Raw genomic sequence first — 24,301 nt, 5'->3', positions numbered from 1 at the left:
TGACGGATGGCCACTTCGACAAGATAAGGGAGAGAGACAGTCTTTACCATGGAGGAATCTGTACCTTTATGAGGGATAATAAATTGTGTTTACGGAGGTCTCCCGTGGAGCCACGTTGGTTTTGTTCAGCAAGTAGTGAAATAAGCACTCGGACATTGACCGTGAGAGGCCCTCAACCTCTCTCGTCCTAGGCAGGTGCCAATGAGATGGGCCTGTTTATAAATCACACGCAAACCATCTCTGTACTTCTCGAACTTGTCCATTCTCTGTGTTTAGCATGTGCCTGTAGAGGAGGGAGAGATCCCACTCGGCAGTGGTCAGGAGTAGATGTAGCCTGAGGGGCTGCACTGTGGCTGGTTCACAATCTGCTCTACCCTTCACATGGAATGGCCTCTATTCAGAGCTGTGATGATGTGCATATTTAAACTTTTGAAAACTTGTTTCAGGTCATTAACGTGATTGTTTTTGCACAGACCGGAGTGCCTTCCTTCCTGAAAGCCATGCAGCAAGCTTGTGCAAACTACCCCGAGTACTGCAAGAAAACTGGGAAAAAGTCACCACACGACTGATTCAGAGTTGGCACTCGATGAGATGACAAGGTGGCTTGACCCAACTTATGTACTTTTGTTTTTACTTTGCTGCTTGAAGATTGTGGCCGGAGCCACACTGTGTTTTGGGGCAGTGGGAGATCATTACTTTATCAATAACACTGCCATACGCTCACCTGTACTCTATAACCGCACCATGCTGCTCGCATCCCTATCTAACCAGTTCTCAGTGCCACCATCACTGAGTGAGTGACAGCGAACATTATCAAATGGCCACCCTGTTAACGCAGGAAGAAACCCCACTTCCCCAAAGAGCTAAGGTTCTGCACCCTCGATCTTACCCACACAAAGGTCTCACTGGAGGAGGAGGGAATAAATGGCAGGCGTGGACCACAGGTTCCCTTCGACAGAGAGGGGAGAAAATTGGCATGGTAACTTTAATCTCACTCGGACTTCTCTTTCCTGTGTCCTTGTCTGCGAACACATGTTTACCATTGGCCCATGCTCGAGAGGCAGCTCTCCTGGTCGGGCTGTGTGTTGTAGGGAGACCTTCAGTGACAGGAAAGGGGATGAAATATTTCTAAATATGTTGAACCTTTCCTGGATCTAGGTCTGCATATTTTCCATCTGTTTCCAATTTTCTCTTGCTATCCCCACCCCCCCCCCCCCCATTTTGATTGAGATTGAGTTGGGCCGATTGTGCATTTGAAGGCGACATGGTGACGTGGAGATATGGAGAACAATGTCAGGCGTGGCACTCTCGCTGGAGGAACTTTAGCTGTCCTCAGTGGGGAGGAGGGTGGACTCTGAAACATTAAAAGCACAGCTCCTCGGGTGATGTTTACATTCTGTCTCTGCCAGTTCTACCTGGTCTCTGGGAAACAACTTGATGCTGATCGTCAGTGGCCTTGAGTCAGAGCAGCACAGGCTGCTATCCAATTCAATGCAGATGGATAGTTGAGAACTACATAAATCACAGCGCTAAACTCTAGGTACTATTGAGAACCTTTACTTTTCCACAAGCTGTAATAACATGCATCACAGGACTTGTTCCTGCAGCAACAATTATTTCTTCGGCTTCCATTAAGCCCCACTCACCTGGAGCAGTTTGGGTGCGAGGGGACTTAGCTCCTTACTGCCAATGTACAGCGTCAAGTTCCATTAATGAGTACTGGGGCAATGCTGCAGTGTCTTGTATATCCTGATGGACTATTGCACACTTTCTTTTGTGAAATTCTGAATATAAAATCTTTGGCATGTTTCTAGCCATCCATCTGAATGATCTGATTACTAAATATCCACCTCCCTATCAGATGGCGCATATCTCTGGATGGCTTCTTAACAGAGTCCATGGCATATGTTTAACACACACACCAGCGCTTTCTCACAGTCCCCTAATGGTCCTGCCTGAAAGTGGGTGCTGTGCACTGGCTTTTAAGGCAGTTAACAGTTGGGTACTTGCACTTCATTCTCATCGCAATGGTCGGGCGGTGTTGTCTCCGTTCCCTTGACCACCCAGGGCCATGCATCAAGACTGCGCACTCCTCCATTATTACCTTGCCTTGGTAATTGGACCCTTTGCTGCTAGCATTCTTGATTGGCGCACTGCCTGGCTGGGAAAGGAACAGTTGCTCTCATCTATGACCGTCCCTTGGTGTGCCCAGATCACACTCCACATTGGGAGTAGTTTACAAGACAGGCAGAATGTTTGCTAATCTGATCCCACGGGATCTTTCTGCCCTCATTAATCCCAACCCCTTCTACATCCTTAAGCCTTAGCAATCCCATTCATTCTCCATCACCTTTTCATTATCCTTCTGTCCACCCCATGATTACACTCTCAGTAAAGCACTCTCTGGCTCTTTCCTTTGGCAGAGTGCTCCCCTGAGCCCTGGCTGTTCAAACTGTTTCTAGGTTTCTCAGACTAGAATTATGCAGTCCCTAGCCCTTGCTTTACTTGGCCTCCTATTTTCTCTCCCTTTAACCCGCTCCCAACCAAGAGCATGTGCAATTCCCTTCCTAATCTTCAGCATTTTGTTTCATTAGTTTCTAACTTTCTAATGATTTGAGTGATTCGTGCTTTATGCGGGATCTGTTCATTTGTGCAGACGGTCCCAGTTGTATTTGTATTTGTTTTCCTGAAACTTCAAAATGAATAATTAAACACAAGTTCTATCTGTCCTCTTTGTTTGCTGTGAGTCTGAGGGAAGTTCTGAATATGAGGAATGTCCCTCATGGGTAAGAGGGGATCTCTCCAGTTTCAGCAGGTGATGGAGGAGTGCCAGATCACCGAGATCACTCCAGGAAGCTGGTGCCCAGCGCTGTGACCTTTGACTTAGTTGGAGTGTTTAAACAAAATCAGAATTTCTATTTCAACAAAAATGCTACTTACAAAGTGCTTGTAACATAGTACAAACGTCACCTGGTGCTTTCACACCAAATTTGACACCGAGCCACGTGAGATATTAAGACAGGTGACCAAAAGCTTGGTCAAATAGGTAGGCTTTAAGGAGTGACTTAAAAGAGGAGATAAACAGGTGGAAAGGTGTAGGGAGGGAATTGCAGAGTTCAAGGCCTCGGCAGCTGAAGGCACGGCCGCCAATGATGGAGCAAAGGAAGTTGGGGATGAAGGATCAAAATTGGAGGAGCGCAGAGATCTGAGGTTTGTAGGGCTGAAGGAGGTTATAGGGAGGGGCGAGCATCATGGGGGATTTGAACACGAGGATGCAAATTTTAAAATCGAGGACCAGGATCCAGTCTAGGTCAATGTTTCAACCAAGTGTGCAGGGGCACGGACACAAGTGGGCACTGTGCATCAACCTGACGGGAGGAGCCGAGTGCCCTTTGCTCGAGAACCCTCAGTAAGCAGAATTTCTTCAGCTCAGTGATGTTATGTCAGGTACGTTTTTCCCGTTATTTCACTAAAGCTGTTTTTTCGAGTGTGACGTTTGACGTGAGAGGACCAAGCTTACTGCTCGAGGGCCATCTGATAAAGAAAGCCTTGCATTTATATAGTGCCTTTAAAGTGTCCCAAAGTGCTTTACAGCCAATGAAGTACTGTTGAAGTGTCGTCGTCTTAGGCAGTCCCTTGGAGTTGAGGATGACTTGCTTCCACACTAATTTGAGTTCTCAGGTGACTGATGAGACCAATGCAGTCTCTGCCAAAGGTGAGGCAGGTGGTGGTTGAAGGGGTGGTGGGGTGCTTGAGTTGTCGTGGTGGATTCTTCAGCGCAGTCAAGACCATCTACGGTCCAAGCACCCAAGGTCCTACCCCACTGAGGGCCAAGAAAGGAGAGGTAGTCAGTGCCCACTAGAAGGAGCACTTTGAAGATCTCCTTAACTGAGACTCTGTCTTCGACGTGAGTGTCCTCGACTCCATCCCGCAGCATGCTACCCGCCACCACCTCAGCACAAACCCAGCCCTACATGAGGTTGAAAAGGCCATCCGACAACTGAAGGAACAACAAGGCCTCAGGAGCAGATGGAATCCCTGCCCAAGCACCAAAGCATAGCGGAGAAGTACTATTGGCGAGAATCCAAGATGAACTCATCTCTCTTATTTGGAAGGAGGAGAGCATGTCAGGGCATCTTGGAGATGCTGTAATCATGACCATCTTCAAGAAAGGTGACTAGTCTGATTGCAGTAATTACAGAGGCGTTTCCCTGATGTCTGCCACAAGGAAAGTCATCGCAAGATTTCTCCTCAATCGCCTTCTCCCAGTGGCTGAAGAACTCCCCCCAGTTGCAACAGACATGATCTTCACCACCCATCAAATCCAAGAAAAATGCAGGGAGCATCATCAACCTCTGTACATGGCCTTCTTTGACCTCACAATGGCCTTCAACACTGTCAACCATGAGGGATTATGGAATGTCCTTCTCAAATTCGGCTGCCCTAAAAAGTTTGTCGCCATCTTTCGCCTGCTTCACGATGACATGCAAGCTGTGATCCTGACCAATGGATCCACCTTGACCCAATATTTTTGAAGTGTAGTCACTGTTGTAGGAAACGCGGGAGCCAATTTGTACACAGTAAGCTCCCATAAACATCATCATCATAGATGGTCCCTCGAACGAGGATGACTTGCTTCCACACCAAAAGGCATGAGTTCACAGATGTTTCAATGAAGGACCCGATATTCCAATCCTGAACTCCAGGAGTGGAAGATGCCTGTGCGTGGATTTTATTAACGTGTGGTGACCGTTGCACACCAGCCACCACATGGGCTTGACAGAGCTAGGTCTTGGTCCAGGGGCAAGGATTAACCAAAACGACTGGAGACCTGCTCTGCTGCACGGATCTAGTGCGCACACATATCGCAATGTGGGCTGGCCCGTGCTGCCCCTGGGCCCTCGGTTCTTCTGGGTCCTGTACCCTCATTTGCCGACCAAATTTGTGTTTGCCATCCTAAACTCTACTCCTCCTACACCATTCGCAACCTTGGCGTCCTACTTGACCGTGAGATGAGCTTCCGACCCCATATCAGCTCTATCACTAAGACCACCTACCTCCACCTCCATTACATCGTCCGACTCTGCTGCTGCCTCAGTTCATCTGCTGCTAAAACCCTCATCCGTGCCTTTGTTACCTCTAGACTTGGCTATTCAAATGCTCTTCTTTCCAACCTCCCATTTTCCACCCTCCATAAACTTGATCACATCCAAAACTTTGCTGCCTGTGTCCTAACTCCCAACATGGGCCCAGAAGAGGCAAGGGCCTAGGGGCAGCACGGCCCAGCCCACATTGCGATATGTGTGCGCACTAGGTCCGTGCAGCAGAGCAGATCTCCAGTTGTCTTGGTTAATCCTTGCCACTGGATCAAGACCTAGCTCTGTCAAGCCCGTGTGGTGGCTGGTGTGCAACGGTCATCCCACGTTAAAAAAATCCACGCACAGGCTTCTTCCACCTTTCCAGATGCAGTTCGGGATCTGGAATATTAGATCCTTCATTGAAACACCTGTGAACTCATCCCTTTTTGCCTTGGAAGCAAGTCATTCTCGTGTCGAGGGACGGCCTATGATGATGAACTCCCACCAAGTCCCATTCAACCATCACAGCCCGTGCTCACTGACCTACCTCACAAACAGCAATGCGATCATAATCTGTTTTTGGTGGTGCTGATTGAGGGCTAAATATTGGCCAGGACTTCAGGGAGAACGCCCCTGCTCTTCCTTGAACAATGTCGTGGGATATTTTACGTCCACCTGAGAGCAGATGGGGCCTCCGACAGTGCAACCCTCCCTCAGCACTGCACTGGGGGTGTCGGCCTAGATTTTGTGCTCGAGGCTCTTGAACCCACAATCCTCTGATTCCAAGGCAAGTGTGCTACCGCTGACACAAGGCGGAAGCCCCAGTAATCACCTGCCTGCGGTCTATAAGAACATAAGAATTAGGAACAGGAGTAGGCCATCTAGCCCCTCAAGCCTGCTCCGCCATTCAACAAGATCATGGCTGATCTGGCCATGGACTCAGCTCCACTTACCCGCCCTCTCCCCATAACCCTTAATTCCCTTATTGGTTAAAAATCTATCTATCTGTGACTTGAGTACATTCAATGAGCTAGCCTCAACTGCTTCCTTGGGCAGATAATTCCACAGATTCATAACCCTCTGGGAGAAGAAATTCCTTCTCAACTCGCTTTTAAATTGGCTCCCCCGTATTTTGAGGCTGTGCCCCCTCAAACCATTTCTATGTCTTGTTCACCTGTTTCAGTTTGGAAGGGGCTGTTCAGTGCTGTGAGCTCATCGATGAAATCCTAAATCCACTGGTGGGGAAAAAGCACCGAGAAGAGATACTCCAAGTAACCGGAACCGCCCAATTCAAACCGACAAACCTGCCGGCCTTAACAATGGAACTGAAAGGGAAACGGACCAACCAACAGCCCGGGGCTTAATTAGCCTCTCTTTTGAAAGCTACAAACAAACACGCATTAACTCAGGGAAAGGAGGGATGATCTGAGCAAATGACCAGGTGGAGCTGCGAGTACATTTTTGGTTTTATCAGTGGAGGAATCTGAGTTCAAGGGGTAGAAAGGTGGAGGGTGAGTGAGTGGGCAGGAGAAAGGAAGAATTTGCACACAGGACTGTGGAGCAACAGTGGGAAAAAAATGTTCTCAAAAGATCGTAACGGTGCAGAATAAGTATATTTAATTTAAAATAAGAAGGAAATTGTTAGTCTAGGATACCATGGGTAAATAGAAGTTCGCAACTAATTAAAACAAAAGAGGGCCAAAAAGAATAATCAGAAAATGAAAGAAGGTGAGAAAATAAGAGGTTAAGAGCAGTGTACGGAAAGCTAAGGAGTATGTGGGTAAACAATGTCAGTGCCCAGCAAAAGGAATTATGAAGTATTTTCCAAGTATAAAATTGTTGAGAGTAAGGTGGGACCACTGAGGGTGAGGTTTGACAATCTAGATGATCAAAAAATGTTCGAGGGTTTTAATAACTGCTGTGAGGCGCTGACTGTATAGGGCTCTCTTCGCTGGGTCTTTTGAGTGCCCCAGCACTGACTTTTTTGCGGCACTGTTTCTGCTGCCCTCGTCACTTTGGGGCTGTGTTAATGTCAATGATGGATCAGATTAGGCGGTGGTCCATCCAGCAGTCGTCAGCTCTTGTCATGGCGCGGGTGATGTGCACATCCTTGCGATCCCTGGCTCGGGCGATGACATAGTGAGCAGGTGCCAGTGTTTCGAGCGAGGGTGTTGCCATGATGCTTTGTACTTGTCCCTCTGGCGGAACAGGGTGCTGGTGATAACAAGGTCATGTTCTTGACATTTTGTCAGGGGTAGGGTACTGTTGGAGTTAGATTTCCCTACCCCCTCTCTGCCGATCACGCCTTCCCAGAGGGCTGTGTCCTTGCCAACCCTGGCGTTGAAGTCACCGAGGAGGATCAGTTTGTCGCCCGCAGGGACGCGGGACAGGGGTTTTGAGAGGCTGGTGTAAAAACCATCTGGTCTCATCTGTCGCATTACTAAAGAGAAGGATATCGGAGAGGTGAATCGTGGAGTTGTTGCGAGCAAGGTGAGCGATATTGTGATGGATAAAAGGAAACATTTAGGTACGTTAGGCTAAAGGAAGACAAAGCGCCAGGGTCCAATGGGATGTAACCTAGGATCCTGAGAGAGAAAATTGCAGAGGCCCTGGGGTTGTATTTCAGACTCTACTAAGTGTGGATGTGTATCGAAGATTAGGAGAGTGACCAATCGTACTCAAAAGGGTAATTACAGGACGGTTAGCTTAGCGTCTGCAGAGGAAGAACGTCGCCTCCACAGAGTCAGTTTCACCATCGAAAACGAATTGGTCAACCGCCTCAAAGACTCCCCCTGCAGGGTTAACGAGTGTCTCATGATTTTCCAACTCACCCTATCCCGGAATCAATGCGCCACAGTCATCAGTGCGTATGCCCTAACACTCAATGCGACAGATGAGACCAAAGATGGTTTTTACACCAGCCTCTCAAAACCCCTGTCCCGCGTCCCTGCGGGCGACAAACTGATCCTCCTCGGTGACTTCAACGCCAGGGTTGGCAAGAACACAGCCCTCTGGGGGGGGTGTGATTGGCAGAGAGGGGGTAGGGAAATCCAACTCCAGCAGTACCCTACTCCTGACAAAATGTCAAGAACATGACCTTGTTATCACCAGCATCCTGTTCCGCCAGAGGGACAAGTACAAAGCATCATGGCAACACCCTCGCTCCAAACACTGGCACCTGCTCACTATGTCATTGTCCGAGCCAGGGATCGCAAGGATGTGCACATCACCCGCGCCATGACATGAGCTGACGACTGCTGGATGGACCATCGCCTAATCTGATCCATCATTGACATTAACACAGCCCCAAAGTGACGAGGGCAGCAGAAACAGTGCCGCAAAAAAGTCAGTGCTGGGGCACTCAAAAGACCCAGTAAAGAGAGCCCTATACAGTCAGCGCCTCACAGCTAACCTGGCATGCCTTGACCCCGAGACGCAGAATGCCCACAGCGCTTGGTTTGCCCTCCAGGCCTCCATAACCAGTGCCTGCGAAGAGACACTCGGTCACTCAACCAGGAAACACCAGGACTGGTTTGATGAGAATGACCAGCAGATCCAAGAGCTAATTGATCACAAGCGCAGGGCATTTCTGAGCCTTAACAACCCAACTCTGGAGCAGCAAGGCAGCATTACAGACGGCTTAAGGCCGAGGTCCAACAAAAAACTCGGGACCTAAAGAACAGATGGTGGATGGAGAAAGCACAGGAGATACAGCAGCTGGCCGACAGCCATGATGTGCGAGGATTCTTCATTCCCAGTCAATGCCACCGATGGTCCAAACACCCAAGGCCCCACCCCATTGCTGGCCAAGAATGGGGAAGCACTCATCAAGGACAACGAGCTCTGGAAGGAGCACTTCGAAGATCTCCTCAATCGAGACTCTGCCTTTGACTCGAGTGTTCTGGACTCCATCCCACAGCATGATACCCGCCACCACCTCAGTAAAACCCCAGCACTGCACAAGGTAGAAAAAGCCATAAGACAGCTTAAGAACAACAAGGCTACGGGAGTGGATGGAATCCTCATTGAGGAACTGAAGTATGGCGGAGAGGCACTGTTGGCGCGAATACATGACCTCATCTCTCTCATCTGGAGGGAGGGGAGCATGCCGGGAGATCTCAGAGATGCAGTGATCGTGACCATCTTTTAAAAAGGGGACAAGTCCGACTGCGGCAACTACAGAGGAATCTTCCTGTTATCAGCCACTCGGAAACGGTTGAGAGTCCTCCTCAACCGTCTTGTCCCTGTGGCCGAGGAGTTCCTCCCAGAGTCACAGTGCGGATTTCGTCCCCTACAGGGCACAAAGGACATGATTTCTACAGCGCGTCAGCTGCAGGAGAAATGCAGGGACCAGCACCGGCCCTTGTACGTGGCCTTCTTCGACCTTACAAAGGTCTTTGACACTGTCAACCCCGAGGTTCTATGGAGTGTCCTCTTTTTTTGATGCCCCCCAAAAGTCTGCCTGTTCCACGACAACATGCAGGCCTTGATCCTTACCAATGGATCCATTATAGACCCAATCCACGTCCAGACCGGGGTCAAGCAGGGCTGCATCATCGCCCCAACCCTCTTCTCAATCTTCCTCGCTGCCATGATCCACCTCACAGTCAACAAGCTGGAGTGGAACTAAACTACAGAACCAGTGGGAACCTGTTCAACCTTCGCCGTCTCCAGGCCAGGTCCAAGACCACCCCAACCTCTGTCATCGAACTACAGTACACGGACCTGCGTCTGTGCACATAGAGGCTGAACTCCCAAGTCATAGTTAACGTATTTACTGAGGCATACGAAAGCATAGGCCTTATGCTAAACATCCGTAAGACAAAGGTCCTCCACAACCTGTCCCCCCCACACAGCACTGCCCCCAAAGTCATCAAGATTCACGGTGCGGCCCTGGACAATATGCACCATTACCCATACCTCTGGAGCCTCTTATCAACAAGAGCAGACATTTGACGATGAGATTCAACACTGCCTCCAGTTAGCCAGTGCAGCCTTCAACTGCATGAGGAAAAGAGTGTTTGCAGATCAGGACCTCAAATCTGCCACCAAGCTCATGGTCTACAGGGCTGTAGTAATACCCGCCTTCCTGTATGGCTCAAAGACATGGACCATGTACAGTAGACACCTCAAGTCGTTGGAGAAATACCACCAACGATGTCTCCGCAAGATCCTGCAAATCCCCTGGGAGGACAGACGTACCAACATTAGCTTCCTCGACCAGGCCAACATCCCCAGCATTGAAGCACTGACCACACTTGATCAGCTCCTCTGGGCAGGCCACGCTGTCCGCATGCCAGACACGACACTCCCAAAGCAAGAGCTCTATTTGGAACTCCTTCACGGCGAATGAGCCAAAGGTGGGCAGAGGAAACATTACAAGAACACCCTCAAAGCCTCCCTGATAAAGTGCAACATCCCCACTGACACCTGGGAGTCCCTGTCCAAAATCTGCCCTAATTGGAGGAAGTGCATCCGGGAGGGCGCTGAGCACCCTAGTCTCATCGCCGAGAGCATGCAGAAATCAAGCACAGGCAGCGGAAAGAGTGTGCGGCAAACCTGTCCCACCCACCCCTTCCCTCAAAAACTATCTATCCCACCTGTGACAGAGACTGTGGTTCCCGTATTGGACTGTTCAGCCACCTAAGGACTCCTGTTATGAGTGGAAGCCAGTCTTCCTCGATTGCGAGGGACTGCCTATGATGATGATGATGAGCTTAGCGTCTGTGATGAGGAACACGTTAGAAGCTTTAAGGATGAAATTACCACGTTTCTAGACAAAGAGAAAACCGTTTGAAGCAGCCAGCATGGATTTGAAAAGGGATGATCATGCTTGCCAACCTGGTAGAATTCTGAGGTAACGCCCATTGTGGATGGGGAGATGCAGTGGATTTAGTGTTCATGGACTTGAGGAAAGCTTTTGGAAAGGTACCACATGGGAGACTACTAGAGAAGATTAAGTGGTATGTGTTATGTATGAAGAAAGAGTCAGGCTGAATACTGTCAGCTCAAAGTAAAGTGTGACCTTAGTCTTTTATTGCAGGTCTCTAGACTGCGCCTCCAACCTGTGAGGCCTCCTTAAATACCTGTGCTCCCAAGGGATTATGGGGTCCCTTGGGACTCCAGGGGATGAGCCCCCTGGTGGCTGTACAGAGTATATACAAGTTTACATATATAACAACACTGCCCCCGCCCCCCCCCATCCCAAAGTCAACAGTATAACTATTTACAAGGTGAGTCGATTTGGGGCCCTTCTTGCCCTAGTGGATCGTCTCGGGGTAAATGCTGGTATTGGTGTTGGGCCCTTGCTGGGCTGCCTGGTGTGGTGAGTCCTGCTGGGCTGCTGTGGATGATGGGTTCTGCTTCATGGTCAACCTTGGTGCCGGTTGCCACTGGTGTGTATGTTGGGGGGTCAAAAAAGGTAGGGTCCAAAGTTGGTTGCTCAGGCTAGTCCGTGAATCTGAGTTTGATTTAGTCCAAGTGTTTCCGGTGAATGAGTCCATTTGAAAGTTTGACCCGAAACACCCTGCTCCCCTCTTTGGCCACAACAGTGCCGGGAAGCCACTTGGGACCTTGTCCATAATTCAATACAAACACAGGATCGTTGATTTCAATCTCGCGTGGCACATTTGCTCTATCGTGATATTGACTTTGTTCGAGCCGCCTGCTCTCTACCTGATTGGGGTGAATTAACGAGAGCCTTGTCTTAAGTGCTCTTTTCATGAGCAGTTCAGTGGGATCCCAGTGAGCGAATGGGGTCGCGTGCGGTAGCTGAACAGGACTCGGGATAGGCGAGTCTGCACTGAGCCTTCCGTTACCCTCTTCAAGCCCTGCTTGATGGTTTGCACTGTTCTCTCTGCCTGACCATTGCATGCTGATGTAAACGGGGCAGATGTAACATGTTTGATCCCGTTACGGGTCATGAATTCTTTGAACTCAGCACTGGTAAAACATGGCCCGTTGTCATTCACCAGGACATCGGGCAGGCCGTGCGTGGCAAACATGGCCCGCAGGCTTTCGGTGGTGGCAGCGGACGCGCTTGCCGACATTATCTCACATTCAATCCATTTGGAGTACGCATCTACAACCACAAGGAACATTTTACCCAAGAACGGGCCTGCATAGTCGACATGGACCCTAAATCACAGTTTGGACCCAAGACCATGAGCTTAGTGGCGCCTCCCTGGGTGCATTGCTTAGCTGCGAGCATGTGTTACATTTGTGCACGCAGGACTCTTAAGTCCGCATTGATACCGGCCACCACATGTGGGATCTGGCTATCGCTTTCATCATTACGATGCCTGGGTGGGTACTGTGTCTCTGCCCTTCTTGGGGACCACAACCCGATTATCTCACAGAAGGCAGTCTGTCTGTATAGACATTTCATCTTTGCGCCACTGGAATGGCGTAATCTCTTCCTGCATTTCCACTGGGACACTGGACCAGCTCCCATGAAGCACACAGTTTTTGACAAGGAACAATAAGGGCTCCTGGCTCGTCCAGGTTTTAATCCGCCGGGCTGTGCTGGGTGATTGCTCACTCTCAAATGCTTCCATAACCATGACTAAATCTCCGGGCTGTGCCATTTCCACCCCTGTGGTCGGTTATGGCAGCCAACTGAGAGCATCGGCGCAGTCTTTTGTGCTTGGCTTGTGGTGGATGGTATAGTTGTGGCAAATGCATGGCAGATGCAGTATAATGTGGATAAATGCGAGGTTATCCATTTTGGGGGCAAAAACACGAAGGCAGAATATTATCTGAATGGCGGCAGATTAGGAAAAGGGGAGGTGCAACGAGACCTGGGTGTCATGGTTCATCAGTCATTTAGGTTGGCATGCAGGTACAGCAGGCGGTAAAGAAGGCCAATGGTATGTTGGCCTTCATAGCTAGGGGATTTGAGTATAGGAGCAGGAAGGTCTTACTGCAGTTGTACAGGGCCTTAGTGAGGCCTCACCTGGAATATTGTGTTCAGTTTTGGTCTACTCTGAGGAAGGATGTTCTTGCTACTGAGGGAGTGCAGCGAAGGTTCACCAGACTGATTCCCGGGATGGCAGAACTGACATATAAGGAGAGACAGGATCGACTGGGCCTGTAATCACTGGAGTTTAGAAGGATGAGAGGGGATCTCATAGAAACATATAAAATTGTGACGGGACTGGACAGGTTAGATGCAGGAAGAATGTTCCCGATGTTGGGGAAGTCCAGAACCAGGGAACACAGTCTAAGGATAAGGGGTAAGCCATTTAGGACTGAGATGAGGAGAAACTTCTTCACTCAGAGAGTTGTGAACCTGTGGAATTCCCTACCGCAGAGAGTTGTTGATGCCAGTTCATTGGATATATTCAAGAGGGAGTTAGATATGGCCCTTACGGTTAAAGGGATCAAGGGGTATGGAGAGAAAGCAGGAAAGGGGTACTGAGGTGAATGATCAGCCATGATCTTATTGAATGGTGGTGCAGGCTCGAATGGCCGAATGGCGTACTCCTGCACCTATTTTCTATGTTTCTATGTTTTCTATGTTTCTATGATATGCGGACAACATGAGCGCCCATCTCTGGATGCGGGCCGATGCATTAGTATTTATCCCCTTACTCTTGGAAAACATATATAAGTGGCTTATGGTCAGTTTCCAATTCGAATTTGAGCCCAAACAGATATTGAGCCCAAACACATGCTAACGCTTCTTTTTCAATCATGCTGTAGGCTCTCTCAGCCTTAGACAGACTCCAGCATGCATAAGCAACCGGTTGCAATTTCCCAGATTCATTAGCTTGTTGCAATACACACCCTACGCCATATGACGATGCATCACATGCTTGTACCAAACGCTTACATGGATCAATATGTTTGAGCATAACAATTTTCTAGCTTTTACAAAGGCATTTTCTTGGCTTTTGCCCCATACCCATTCGTCCCCTTTACGCAGTAAAGTGTGCAGTGGTTCTAACAGTGTGCTGAGACCTGGTAAGAAGTTACCAAAATAGTTCAGGAGTCCAAGAAACGACCGCAGCTCCGTCACGTTCTGTGGCCTTGGTGCGTTCTCGGTTGCCTCAGCCTTCGAATCGGTGGGCCTGATTCTGTCCACCGTGATCCTCCTCCTCAGGAGCTCCACTTCAGGCGCCAGTGGAGTTCTGCAGCTGCTCGACGGTGTCCCGACCTGTAACCAAGATGTTGTCCTGGAAGACCATGGTGCATGGGACCAACTTCAGTAAGCTTTCCATGTTTCTCTGGAATATCGCCGCCGCTGTTCGAATTCCATACGGGCAACTGTTATAAATGAAGAGACCTTTGTGCATGTTGATGCAGGCGAGGCCCTTCGATGATTCCTCCAGTTCCTGCGTCATGCAGGCTGAAGTCAGATCCAGCTTCGTGAACGTCTTTCCTCCCGCCAGCGTTGCAAAGAGGTCGTCAGCCTTTGGTAGTGGGTATTGGTCCTGCAGGGGAAACGATTAATAGTTACTTTGTAATCGCCACAAATTCTGATGGTGCCGTCTCCCTTGAGGACTGGGACAATCGGACTGGCCCACTCGTTGAATTCGATCGGTGAAATGATGCCCTCTCTTTGCAGCCAGTCCAGCTTGATCTCTACCCTTTCTCTCATCATGTATGGTACTGCTCTCACCTTGTGATAGATGGGTCGCGCCCCCGGATTGAGGTGGATTTGCATTTTTGCTCCTTGGAATTTTCCAATGCCTGATTCGAACAGCGAAGGGAACTTGTTTAAAACCTGGGCACATGAAGTGTCGTCAGCGGGCGATAGTGCTCAGACATTGTTCCAGTTCCAGCGTATCTTTCCCAGCCAGCTCCTGCCAAGCAGCATGGGACCATCGCTCGGTACCACCCAGAGTGGTAGCTTGTGCGCACCGCTCCATTATAGGAGACCTTTACAGTAGCACTGCTGATTACGGGAATCAGTTCCTTTAGTATAAGTTTTTCGTTTTGTGCGAATTGGAGTTAAGACTGGTCTTGAGCCTTGCTGCACCACAATTTTTCGAAAGTCTTTTTGCTCATGATGGACTGGCTCGCGCCCGTGCCCAGCTCCATTAGCACCGGGAGTCCATTTAGTTCAACGTTCAGCATAATCGGGAGACACTTTGTGCTAAATGTGTGCACCGCATGTACCTCTGCCTCCTCGGTCTCGGTCTGGTTCGTTGTGATCCGCCATGGATCCGTCCTCCTCTGCAACGTGGTGGTTTGCAGGATTTGCAGCTCGTCTGCACATACGTTGGAGGTGTCTCATTGTTCCACAGCCCTTGCAAACATACCCTTTGAATCGGCATGAATGTAAACGATGATCACCCCCGCAGCGCCGGCAGGTGTTAATGGCCTTGCAGCTCAGGATTGCTACCAGTGCCACATGCTAGTCAGAGTAGGAATCGCAGGATAGCCCAGATGAATACGTGGCTTGAGGAGTGGTGCAAAAGGGAGGGATTCAAATTCCTGGGACATTGGAACCGGTTCTGGAGGAGGTGGGACCAGTACAAACCGGACGGTCTGCACCTGGGCAGGACCGGAACCAATGTCTGAGGGGGAGTGTTTGCTAGTGCTGTTGGGGAGGAGTTAAACTAACATGGCAGGGGGATGGGAACCTATGCAGGGAGACAGAGGGAAATAAAATGGAGGCAGAAGCAAAAGAAAGAAAGGAGAATAGTAAAAGTGGAGGGCAGAGAAACCCAAGGCAAAAAACAAAAAGGGCCATATTACAGCAACATTCTAAAGGGGCAAAGGGTGTTAAAAAGACAAGCCTGAAGGCTCTGTGCCTCAATGCGAGGAGTATTCGGATTAAGGTGGACGAATTAACTGCGCAGACAGCAGTTAATGGATATGATGTAATTGGCATCAGAGAGACATGGCTCCAGGGTGACCAAGGCTGGGAACTCAACATCCAAAGGTATTCAACATTTAGGAAGGATAGGCAGAGAGGAAAAGGAGGCGGGGTGGCGTTGCTGGTTAAAGAGGAAATTAACACAATAGTAAGGAAGAACATTAGCCTGGATGATGTGGAATCTGTATGGGTGGAGGTGCGGAATACCAAAGGGCAGAAAACGCTAGTGGGAGTTGTGTACAGACCACCAAACAGTAGTAGTGAGGTTGGGGACAGCATCAAACAAGAAATAAGGGATGTGTGCAATAAAGGTACAGCAGTTATCATGGGTGACTTTAATCTACATATTGATTGGGCTAACCAAACTGGTAGCAATGCGGTAGAGGAGGATTTTCTGGAGTGCATTAGGGATGGTTTTCTGGACCAATATGTTGAGGAACCAACTAGAGAGCTGGCCATCCTAGACTGGATAATGTGTAATGAGAAGGGACTAATTAGCAATCTTGTTGTGCGAGGCCACTTGGGGAAGAGTGACCATAATATGGTAGAATTCTTTATTAAGATGGAGAGTGACACAGTTAATTCGGAAACTAGGGTCCTGAACTTAAGGAAAGGTAACTTCGACGGTACGAGGCGTGAATTGGCTAGAATAGACTGGCAAAGGATACTTAAAGGGTTGATGGTGGATAAGCAATGGCAAACATTTAAAGATCACATGGATGAACTTCAGCAATTGTACATCCCTGTCTGGAGTAAAAATAAAACGGGGAAGGTGGCTCAACCATGGCTAACAGGGGAATTTAAGGATAGTGTTTAAAACCAAGGAAGAGGCATATAAATTGGCCAGAAAAAGCAGCAAACCTGAGGACGGAGAAATTTAGAATACAACAGAGGAGGACTAAGGGTTTAATTAAGAGGGGGAAAATAGAGTATGAGAGGAAGCTTGCAAGGAACATAAAAACTGACTGCAAAAGCTTCTATAAATATGTGAAGAGAAAAAGATTAGTGAAGACAAATGGAGGTCCCTTGCAGTCGGATTCAGGTGAATTCATAATGGGGAACAAAGGAATGGTAGACCAATTGAATCAATACTTCGGTTCTGTCTTCACGAAGGAAGACACAAATAACCTTCCGAATGTACGAGGGGACCGTGGTTCTAGTGAGACGGAGGAACTGAAGGATATCCTTATTAGGCGGGAAATTGTGTTAGGGAAATTGATAGGATTGAAGGCCGATAAACCCCCAGGGCCTGATAGTCTGCATCCCAGCGTACTTAAGGAAGTGGCCCAAGAAATAGTGGATGCATTAGTGATCATTTTCCAACAGTCTATCGACTCTGGATCAATTGCTATGGACTGGAGGGTAGCTAATGTAACACCACTTTTTAAAAAAGGAGGGAGAGAGAAAACGGGTAATTATAGACTGGTTAGCTTGACATCAGTAGTGGGGAAAATGTTGGAATCAATCATTAAGGATGAAATAGCAGCGCATTTGGAAAGCATTGACAGGATTGGTCCAATCAGCATGGATTTATGAAAGGGAAATCATGCTTGACAAATCTTTTGGAATTTTTTGAGGATGTAACTAGTAGAGTGGTCAAGGGAGAACCAGTGGATGTGGTGTATTTGGACTTTCAAAAGTCTTTTGACAAGGTCCCGCACAAGAGATTGGTGTGCAAAATCAAAGCGGATGGTATTGGGGGTAATGTACTGATGTGGATAGAGAACTGGTTGGCAGACAGAAAGCAGAGAGTCGGGATAAACGGGTCCTTTTCAGAATGGCAGGCAGTGACTAGTGGAGTGCCGCAGGGCTCAGTGCTGGGACCCCAGCTCTTTACAATATACATTAACGATTTGGATGAAGGAATTGAGTGTAATATCAACAAGTTTGCAGATGGCACTAAGCTGGGTGGCGGTGTGAGCTGTGAGGGGGACGCTAAGAGGCGACAGGGTGACTTGGACAGGTTAGGTGAGTGGGCAAATGCATGGCAGATGCAGTATAATGTGGATAAATGCGAGGTTATCCATTTTGGGGGCAAAAACACGAAGGCAGAATATTATCTGAATGGCGGCAGATTAGGAAAAGGGGAGGTGCAACGAGACCTGGGTGTCATGGTTCATCAGTCTTTTAAGGTTGGCATGCAGGTACAGCAGGCGGTAAAGAAGGCCAATGGTATGTTGGCTTTCATAGCTAGGGGATTTGAGTATAGGAGCAGGGAGGTCTTACTGCAGTTGTACAGGCCTCACCTGGAATATTGTGTTCAGTTTTGGTCTCCTAATCTGAGGAAGGACGTTCTTGCTATTGAGGGAGTGCAGCAAAGGTTCACCAGACTAATTCCAGGAATGACTGGACTGTCATATCAGGAGAGACTGGATCAACTGGGCCTTTATATACATTGGAGTTTAGAAGGATGAGAGGGGATCTCATAGAAACGTATAAGATACTGACGGGACTGGACAGGTTAGATGCTGGAAGAATGTTCCCGCTGTTGGGGAAGTCCAGAACCAGGAGACATAGTCTTAGGATAAGAGGTAGGCCATTTCGGACTGAGATGAGGAGAAACTTCTTCACTCAGAGAGTTGTTAACCTGTAGAATCTCCCTGCCGCAGAGAGTTGTTGATGCCAGTACATTGGATATATTCAAGGGGGAGTTAAATATGGCCCTTATGGCCAAGGGGTATGGAGAGAAAGCAGGAAAGGGGTACTAAGGGAATGATCAGCCATGACCTTATTGAATAGCGGTGCTAGCTCGAAGGGCCGAATGGCCTACTCCTGCACCTATTTTCTATGTTTCTATGTTTCATTCATCACCTTTGATGGTGGACTCTGAGTCATCTGCGGACGTGCAGCTGCAGGCATGTGTGACCTGCCCTGTACATTGCGATTTGAAAACCACATCATTTTGTTCACTGTACTTGTAGCAGCACTTGTGTGCTGAGAGATTTGCATCGTATTGTCACTGGTGGCAATGAATGCCTGGGCTATCGCTATGGTCTTACTCAAGGTTGGGGTCTCGATAGTCAAAAGTTTGCGAAGTATAGTTTCGTGGCCAATGCCAAGTACGAAAAAGTCTCTGAGCATGTGCTCCAAATGTCCTTCAAATTCGCAATGTCGTGCAAGGCGTCTTAGCTCGGCGCCATAACTTGCCACTTCCTGGCCTTCAGACTTTTGTAGGTGTAGAACCGGTACCTCGCCATCAGAATGCTTTCCTTTGGGTTCAAATGCTACCGGACCAGTGTGCACAAATCGTCGTATGATTTCTCTGTGGGCTTCGCTGGAGCAAGCAGATTTTTCATGAGGCCATACGTTGGTGCCCCGCTGACGGTGAGGAGAATCGCTCTTCGTTTGATAGCGTTCTCTTCTCCATCCAGCTCGTTGGCGACGAAGTATTGGTCGATTCACTCCACAAATGTTTCCCAATCATCTCCCTCCGAGAATTTCTCCAGGATGCCCACTGTTCTCTGCATCTTTGGGTTCGCTATCTGTATCTCATTGCCAGTTGTTATTTATGAAGAAAGAGTCAGGCTGAATACTGTCAGCTCAAAGTAAAGTGTGACCGTAGTCTTTTATTGCAAGTCTCCAGAGTGCCTCTCCAACCTGTGAGCTCTCCTTAAGTACCTGTGCTCCCAAGGGATTATGGGATCCCTTGGGACTCCAGGGGATGAGCCCTCTGGTGGCTGTACAGAGTATATACAAGTTTACATATATAACAGTATGGAATTAGGAGGAGGAGGAGAACAAATGGAAGGGAGAAAGCAGCTAGAGATTCCAGGCAGTTTCTCAGTGGTGGGAAGGGGGTAGTAGTGCCTCTCAGGGTTCAGTTCTGGGCCCACCTCTGCTCATTATATCAATGACTGGGATATAGACCAAGGTGAAGTGGTGTCTGCCACGCGACACTACACCTGCGAATGTTCGGAGTGTTCCAGGTTACTTTTTGGCCTTGTGACTGACCGGGCGGTTGGCCCATTGCGTGAGTGCAGTGATTGTTGCGGATCGGGCGGGACATTGGAGTTGATGTAGAAGATCAGCCATGATCTGACTGAATGGCAGTATAGGCTCGAGGGGCTGTACAGTCTACTCTTATTTCTTATGTTATGCGATGTGCTGGCTGTGATTGGACAGGTAGGAATGAAAGCAAAAAACGGCTATCCTATAGAGCCGGATAACGGAAGGGAAGCAATGGATCATAAGACAGGCACAGAGTGTGGAATCCAGCAAGAGTCAAATGACCACAAATAAAATAGATGGAACTGTGCTGTACCTGCCCTGAACCGTCACTGCAGCTGCTGGCTAATGGTGAACTTTCAAACAGTGCACTGAATGTTTGGGAAGGGCCTGGGACGGCAAATGGAGGAGATCTCGGTGAAGAGCTGTGAGCTGTCGGAACCGAGAGCCCAGCTGGAGACATTTCTCAGGAGGCACAAGTTATCAAATCAGGATAATAATGTACAAGAAATAAGAGTTGCATTGTTTTCCAAACGTTCACTTTTTTGGACAGAAGGTTCAGTCGAATGATGGTTAAAAACAGAAACATTTGGGTTTAATTGGTGTTTATAGTGATTTACATTTGATCTTTGTGCCAGTGTCTAACAGTTAATTATATGTGTGGCAGTTGTACTAATCTATATACAGGGTGGGGATCTCTATCGGCACTGTAATGATGGGTGAGTGTAGTCTGATAGCTGGTGTCGGTCAGGGTTCAGTGATAATTGTAATGGGCGAGTGCAGAGGGAGCTTTACTCTGTAGCTAACCCCCGTGCTGTACCTGCCCTGGGAGTGTTTGATGGGACAGTGTAGAGGGAGCTTTACTCTGTATCTAACCCGTGCTGTGCCTGCCCTGGGAGTATTTGATGGGACTGTGTAGAGGGAGCTTTACTCTGTATCTAACCCCCTGTACCTGCCCTGGGAGTGTTTGATGGGACAGTGTAGAGGGAGCTTTACTCTGTATCTAACCCCCTGTACCTGCCCTGGGAGTGTTTGATGGGACAGTGTAGAGGGAGCTTTACTCTGTATCTAACCCGTGCTGTGCCTGCCCTGGGAATGTTTGATGGGGCAGTGTAGAGGGAGCTTTACTCTGTATCCAACTCCCTGTACCTGCCCTTGGAGTGTTTGATGGGACAGTGTAGAGGGAGCTTTACTCTGTATCTAACCCGTGCTGTACCTGCCCTGGGAGTGTTTGATGGGGCAGTGTAGAGGGAGCTTTACTCTGTATCGAACCCCATGCTGTACCTGCCCTGGGAGTGTTTGATGGGACAGTGTAGAGGGAGCTTTACTCTGTATCTAACCCCATGCTGTACCTGCCCTGGGAGTGTTTGATGGGACAGTGTAGAGGGAGCTTTACTCTGTATCTAACCCCGTGCTGTACCTGCCCTGGGAGTGTTTGATGGGGCAGTGTAGAAACATAGAAACATAGAAAATAGGTGCAGGAGTAGGCCATTCGGCCCTTCTAGCCTGCACCGCCATTCAATGAGTTCATGGCTGAACATTCAACTTCAGTACCCCATTCCTGCTTTCTCGCCATACCCCTTGATCCCCCTAGTAGTAAGGACCTCATCTAACTCCTTTTTGAATATATTTAGTGAATTGGCCCCAACAACTTTCTGTGGTAGAGAATTCCACAGGTTCACCACTCTCTGGGTGAAGAAGTTCCTCCGCATCTCGGTCCTAAATGGCTTACCCCTTATCCTTAGACTGTGACCTCTGGTTCTGGACTTCCCCAACATTGGAAACATTCTTCCTGCATCTAACCTGTCCAACCCCGTCAGAATTTTAAATGTTTCTATGAGGTCCCCTCTCATTCTTCTGAACTCCAGTGAATACAAGCCCAGTTGATCCAGTCTTTCTTGATAGGTCAGTCCCGCCATCCCGGGAATCAGTCTGGTGAACCTTCGCTGCACTCCCTCAATAGCAAGAATGTCCTTCCTCAGGTTAGGAGACCAAAACTGTACACAATACTCCAGGTGTGGCCTCACCAATGCCCTGTACAACTGTAGCAACATCTCCCTGCCCCTGTACTCAAATCCCCTTGCTATGAAGGCCAACATGCCATTTGCTTTCTTAACCGCCTGCTGCACCTGCATGCCAACCTTCAATGACTGATGTACCATGACACCCAGGTCTCTTTGCACCTTCCCTTTTCCTAATCTGTCACCATTTAGATAATAGTCTGTCTCTCTGTTTTTACCACCAAAGTGGATAACCTCACATTTATCCACATTATACTTCATCTGCCATGCATTTGCCCACTCACCTAACCTATCCAAGTCGCTCTGCAGCCTCACAGCATCCTCCTCGCAGCTCACACTGCCACCCAACTTAGTGTCATCCGCAAATTTGGAGATACTACATTTAATCCCCTCATCTAAATCATTAATGTACAGTGTAAACAGCTGGGGCCCCAGCACAGAACCTTGCGGTACCCCACTAGTCACTGCCTGCCATTCTGAAAAGTACCCATTTACTCCTACTCTTTGCTTCCTGTCTGACAACCAGTTCTCAATCCATGTCAGTACACTACCCCCAATCCCATGTGCTCTAACTTTGCACATCAATCTCTTGTGTGGGACCTTGTCGAACGCCTTCTGAAAGTCCAGATATACCACATCAACTGGTTCTCCCTTATCCACTCTACTGGAAACATCCTCAAAAAATTCCAGAAGATTTGTCAAGCATGATTTCCCTTTCACAAATCCATGCTGACTTGGATCTATCATGTCACCTCTTTCCAAATGCACTGCTATGACATCCTTAATAATTGATTCCATCATTTTACCCACTACCGATGTCAGGCTGACCGGTCTATAATTCCCTGTTTTCTCTCTCCCTCCTTTTTTAAAAAGTGGGGTTACATTGGCTACCCTCCACTCCATAGGAACTGATCCAGAGTCAATGGAATGTTGGAAAATGACTGTCAACGCATCCACTATTTCCAAGGCCACCTCCTTAAGTACTCTGGGATGCAGTCCATCAGGCCCTGGGGATTTATCGGCCTTCAATCCCATCAATTTCCCCAACACAATTTCCCGGCTAATAAGGATTTCCCTCAGTTCCTCCTCCTTACTAGACCCCCCGACCCCTTTTATAACCGGAAGGTTGTTCGTGTCCTCCTTCGTGAATACCGAACCAAAGTACTTGTTCAATTGGTCCGCCATTTCTTTGTTCCCCGTTATGACTTCCCCTGATTCTGACTGCAGGGGACCTACGTTTGTCTTTACTAACCTTTTTCTCTTTACATATCTATAGAAACTTTTGCAATCCGTCTTAATGTTCCCTGCAAGCTTCTTCTCATACTCCATTTTCCCTGCCCTAATCAAACCCTTTGTCCTCCTCTGCTGAGTTCTAAATTTCTCCCAGTCCCCAGGTTCGCTGCTATTTCTGGCCAATTTGTATGCCACTTCCTTGGCTTTAACACTATCCCTGATTTCCCTTGATAGCCACGGTTGAGCCACCTTCCCTTTTTTATTTTTATGCCAGACAGGAATGTACAATTGTTATAGTTCATCCATGCGGTCTCTAAATGTCTGCCATTGCCCATCCACAGTCAACCCCTTAAGTATCATTCGCCAATCCATCCCAGCCAATTCACGCCTCATACCTTCAAAGTTAGCCTTCTTTAAGTTCTGGACCATGGTCTCTGAATTAACTGTTTCATTCTCCATCCCAATGCAGAATTCCACCATATTATGGTCACTCTTCCCCAAGGGGCCTCGCACAACGAGATTGCTAATTAATCCTCTCTCATTACATAACACCCAGTCTAAGATGGCCTCCCCCCTAGTTGGTTCCTCGACATATTGGTCTAAAAAACCATCCCTTATGCACTCCAGGAAATCCTCCTCCACCGTATTGCTTCCAGTTTGGTTAGCCCAATCTATGTGCATATTAAAGTCACCCATTATAACTGCTGCACCTTTATTGCATGCACCCCTAATTTCATGTTTGATGCCCTCCCCAACATCACTACTACTGTTTGGAGGTCTGTACACAACTCCCACTAACGTTTTTTGCCCTTTGGTGTTCTGCAGCTCTACCCATATAGATTCCACATCATCCAAGCTAATGTCCTTCCTAACTATTGCCTTAATCTCCTCCTTAACCAGCAATGCTACCCCACCTCCTTTTCCTTTTATTCTATCCTTCCTGAATGTTGAATACCCCTGGATGTTGAGTTCCCAGCCCTGATCATCCTGGAGCCACGTCTCCGTAATCCCAATCACATCATATTTGTTAACATCTATTTGCACAGTTAATTCATCCACCTTATTGCGGATATTCCTTGCATTAAGACACAAAGCCTTTAGGCTTGTTTTTTTAACACCCTCTGTCCTTTTAGAATTTTGCTGTACAATGGCCCTTTTTGTTCTTTGCCTTGGGTTTCTCTGCCCTCCACTTTTCCTCA

General features: G+C 48.3%; 1 protein-coding gene across 2 annotated transcripts in view; it reads left to right on the top strand.

Annotated features, from left to right (window-relative positions):
* Positions 1–24,301, top strand: part of pctp (phosphatidylcholine transfer protein) — a 125,785-nt gene that overhangs the window by 35,015 nt on the left and 66,469 nt on the right. Inside the window, exon 6 of one of the 2 annotated variants that reach the window (XR_011592141.1) lies at positions 474–599. Coding sequence is in view for 1 of the 2 variants with exons in the window: in XM_070874030.1 (XP_070730131.1) it covers positions 474–569 (96 nt within the window). In the remaining variant the exon portion in view is untranslated. Of the gene's footprint in view, positions 1–473; positions 2,728–24,301 lie in introns of those variants that run through there. The other variant, XM_070874030.1, reaches the window with a different exon arrangement.

The sequence above is a fragment of the Pristiophorus japonicus genome, unplaced genomic scaffold (genome assembly GCF_044704955.1).
Source record: "Pristiophorus japonicus isolate sPriJap1 unplaced genomic scaffold, sPriJap1.hap1 HAP1_SCAFFOLD_648, whole genome shotgun sequence".
In the NCBI taxonomy this organism is placed as follows: domain Eukaryota; kingdom Metazoa; phylum Chordata; class Chondrichthyes; family Pristiophoridae; genus Pristiophorus; species Pristiophorus japonicus.
Note: the sequence above shows the minus strand (reverse complement) of the source record. Positions and strands in the feature narration are given on the sequence as shown.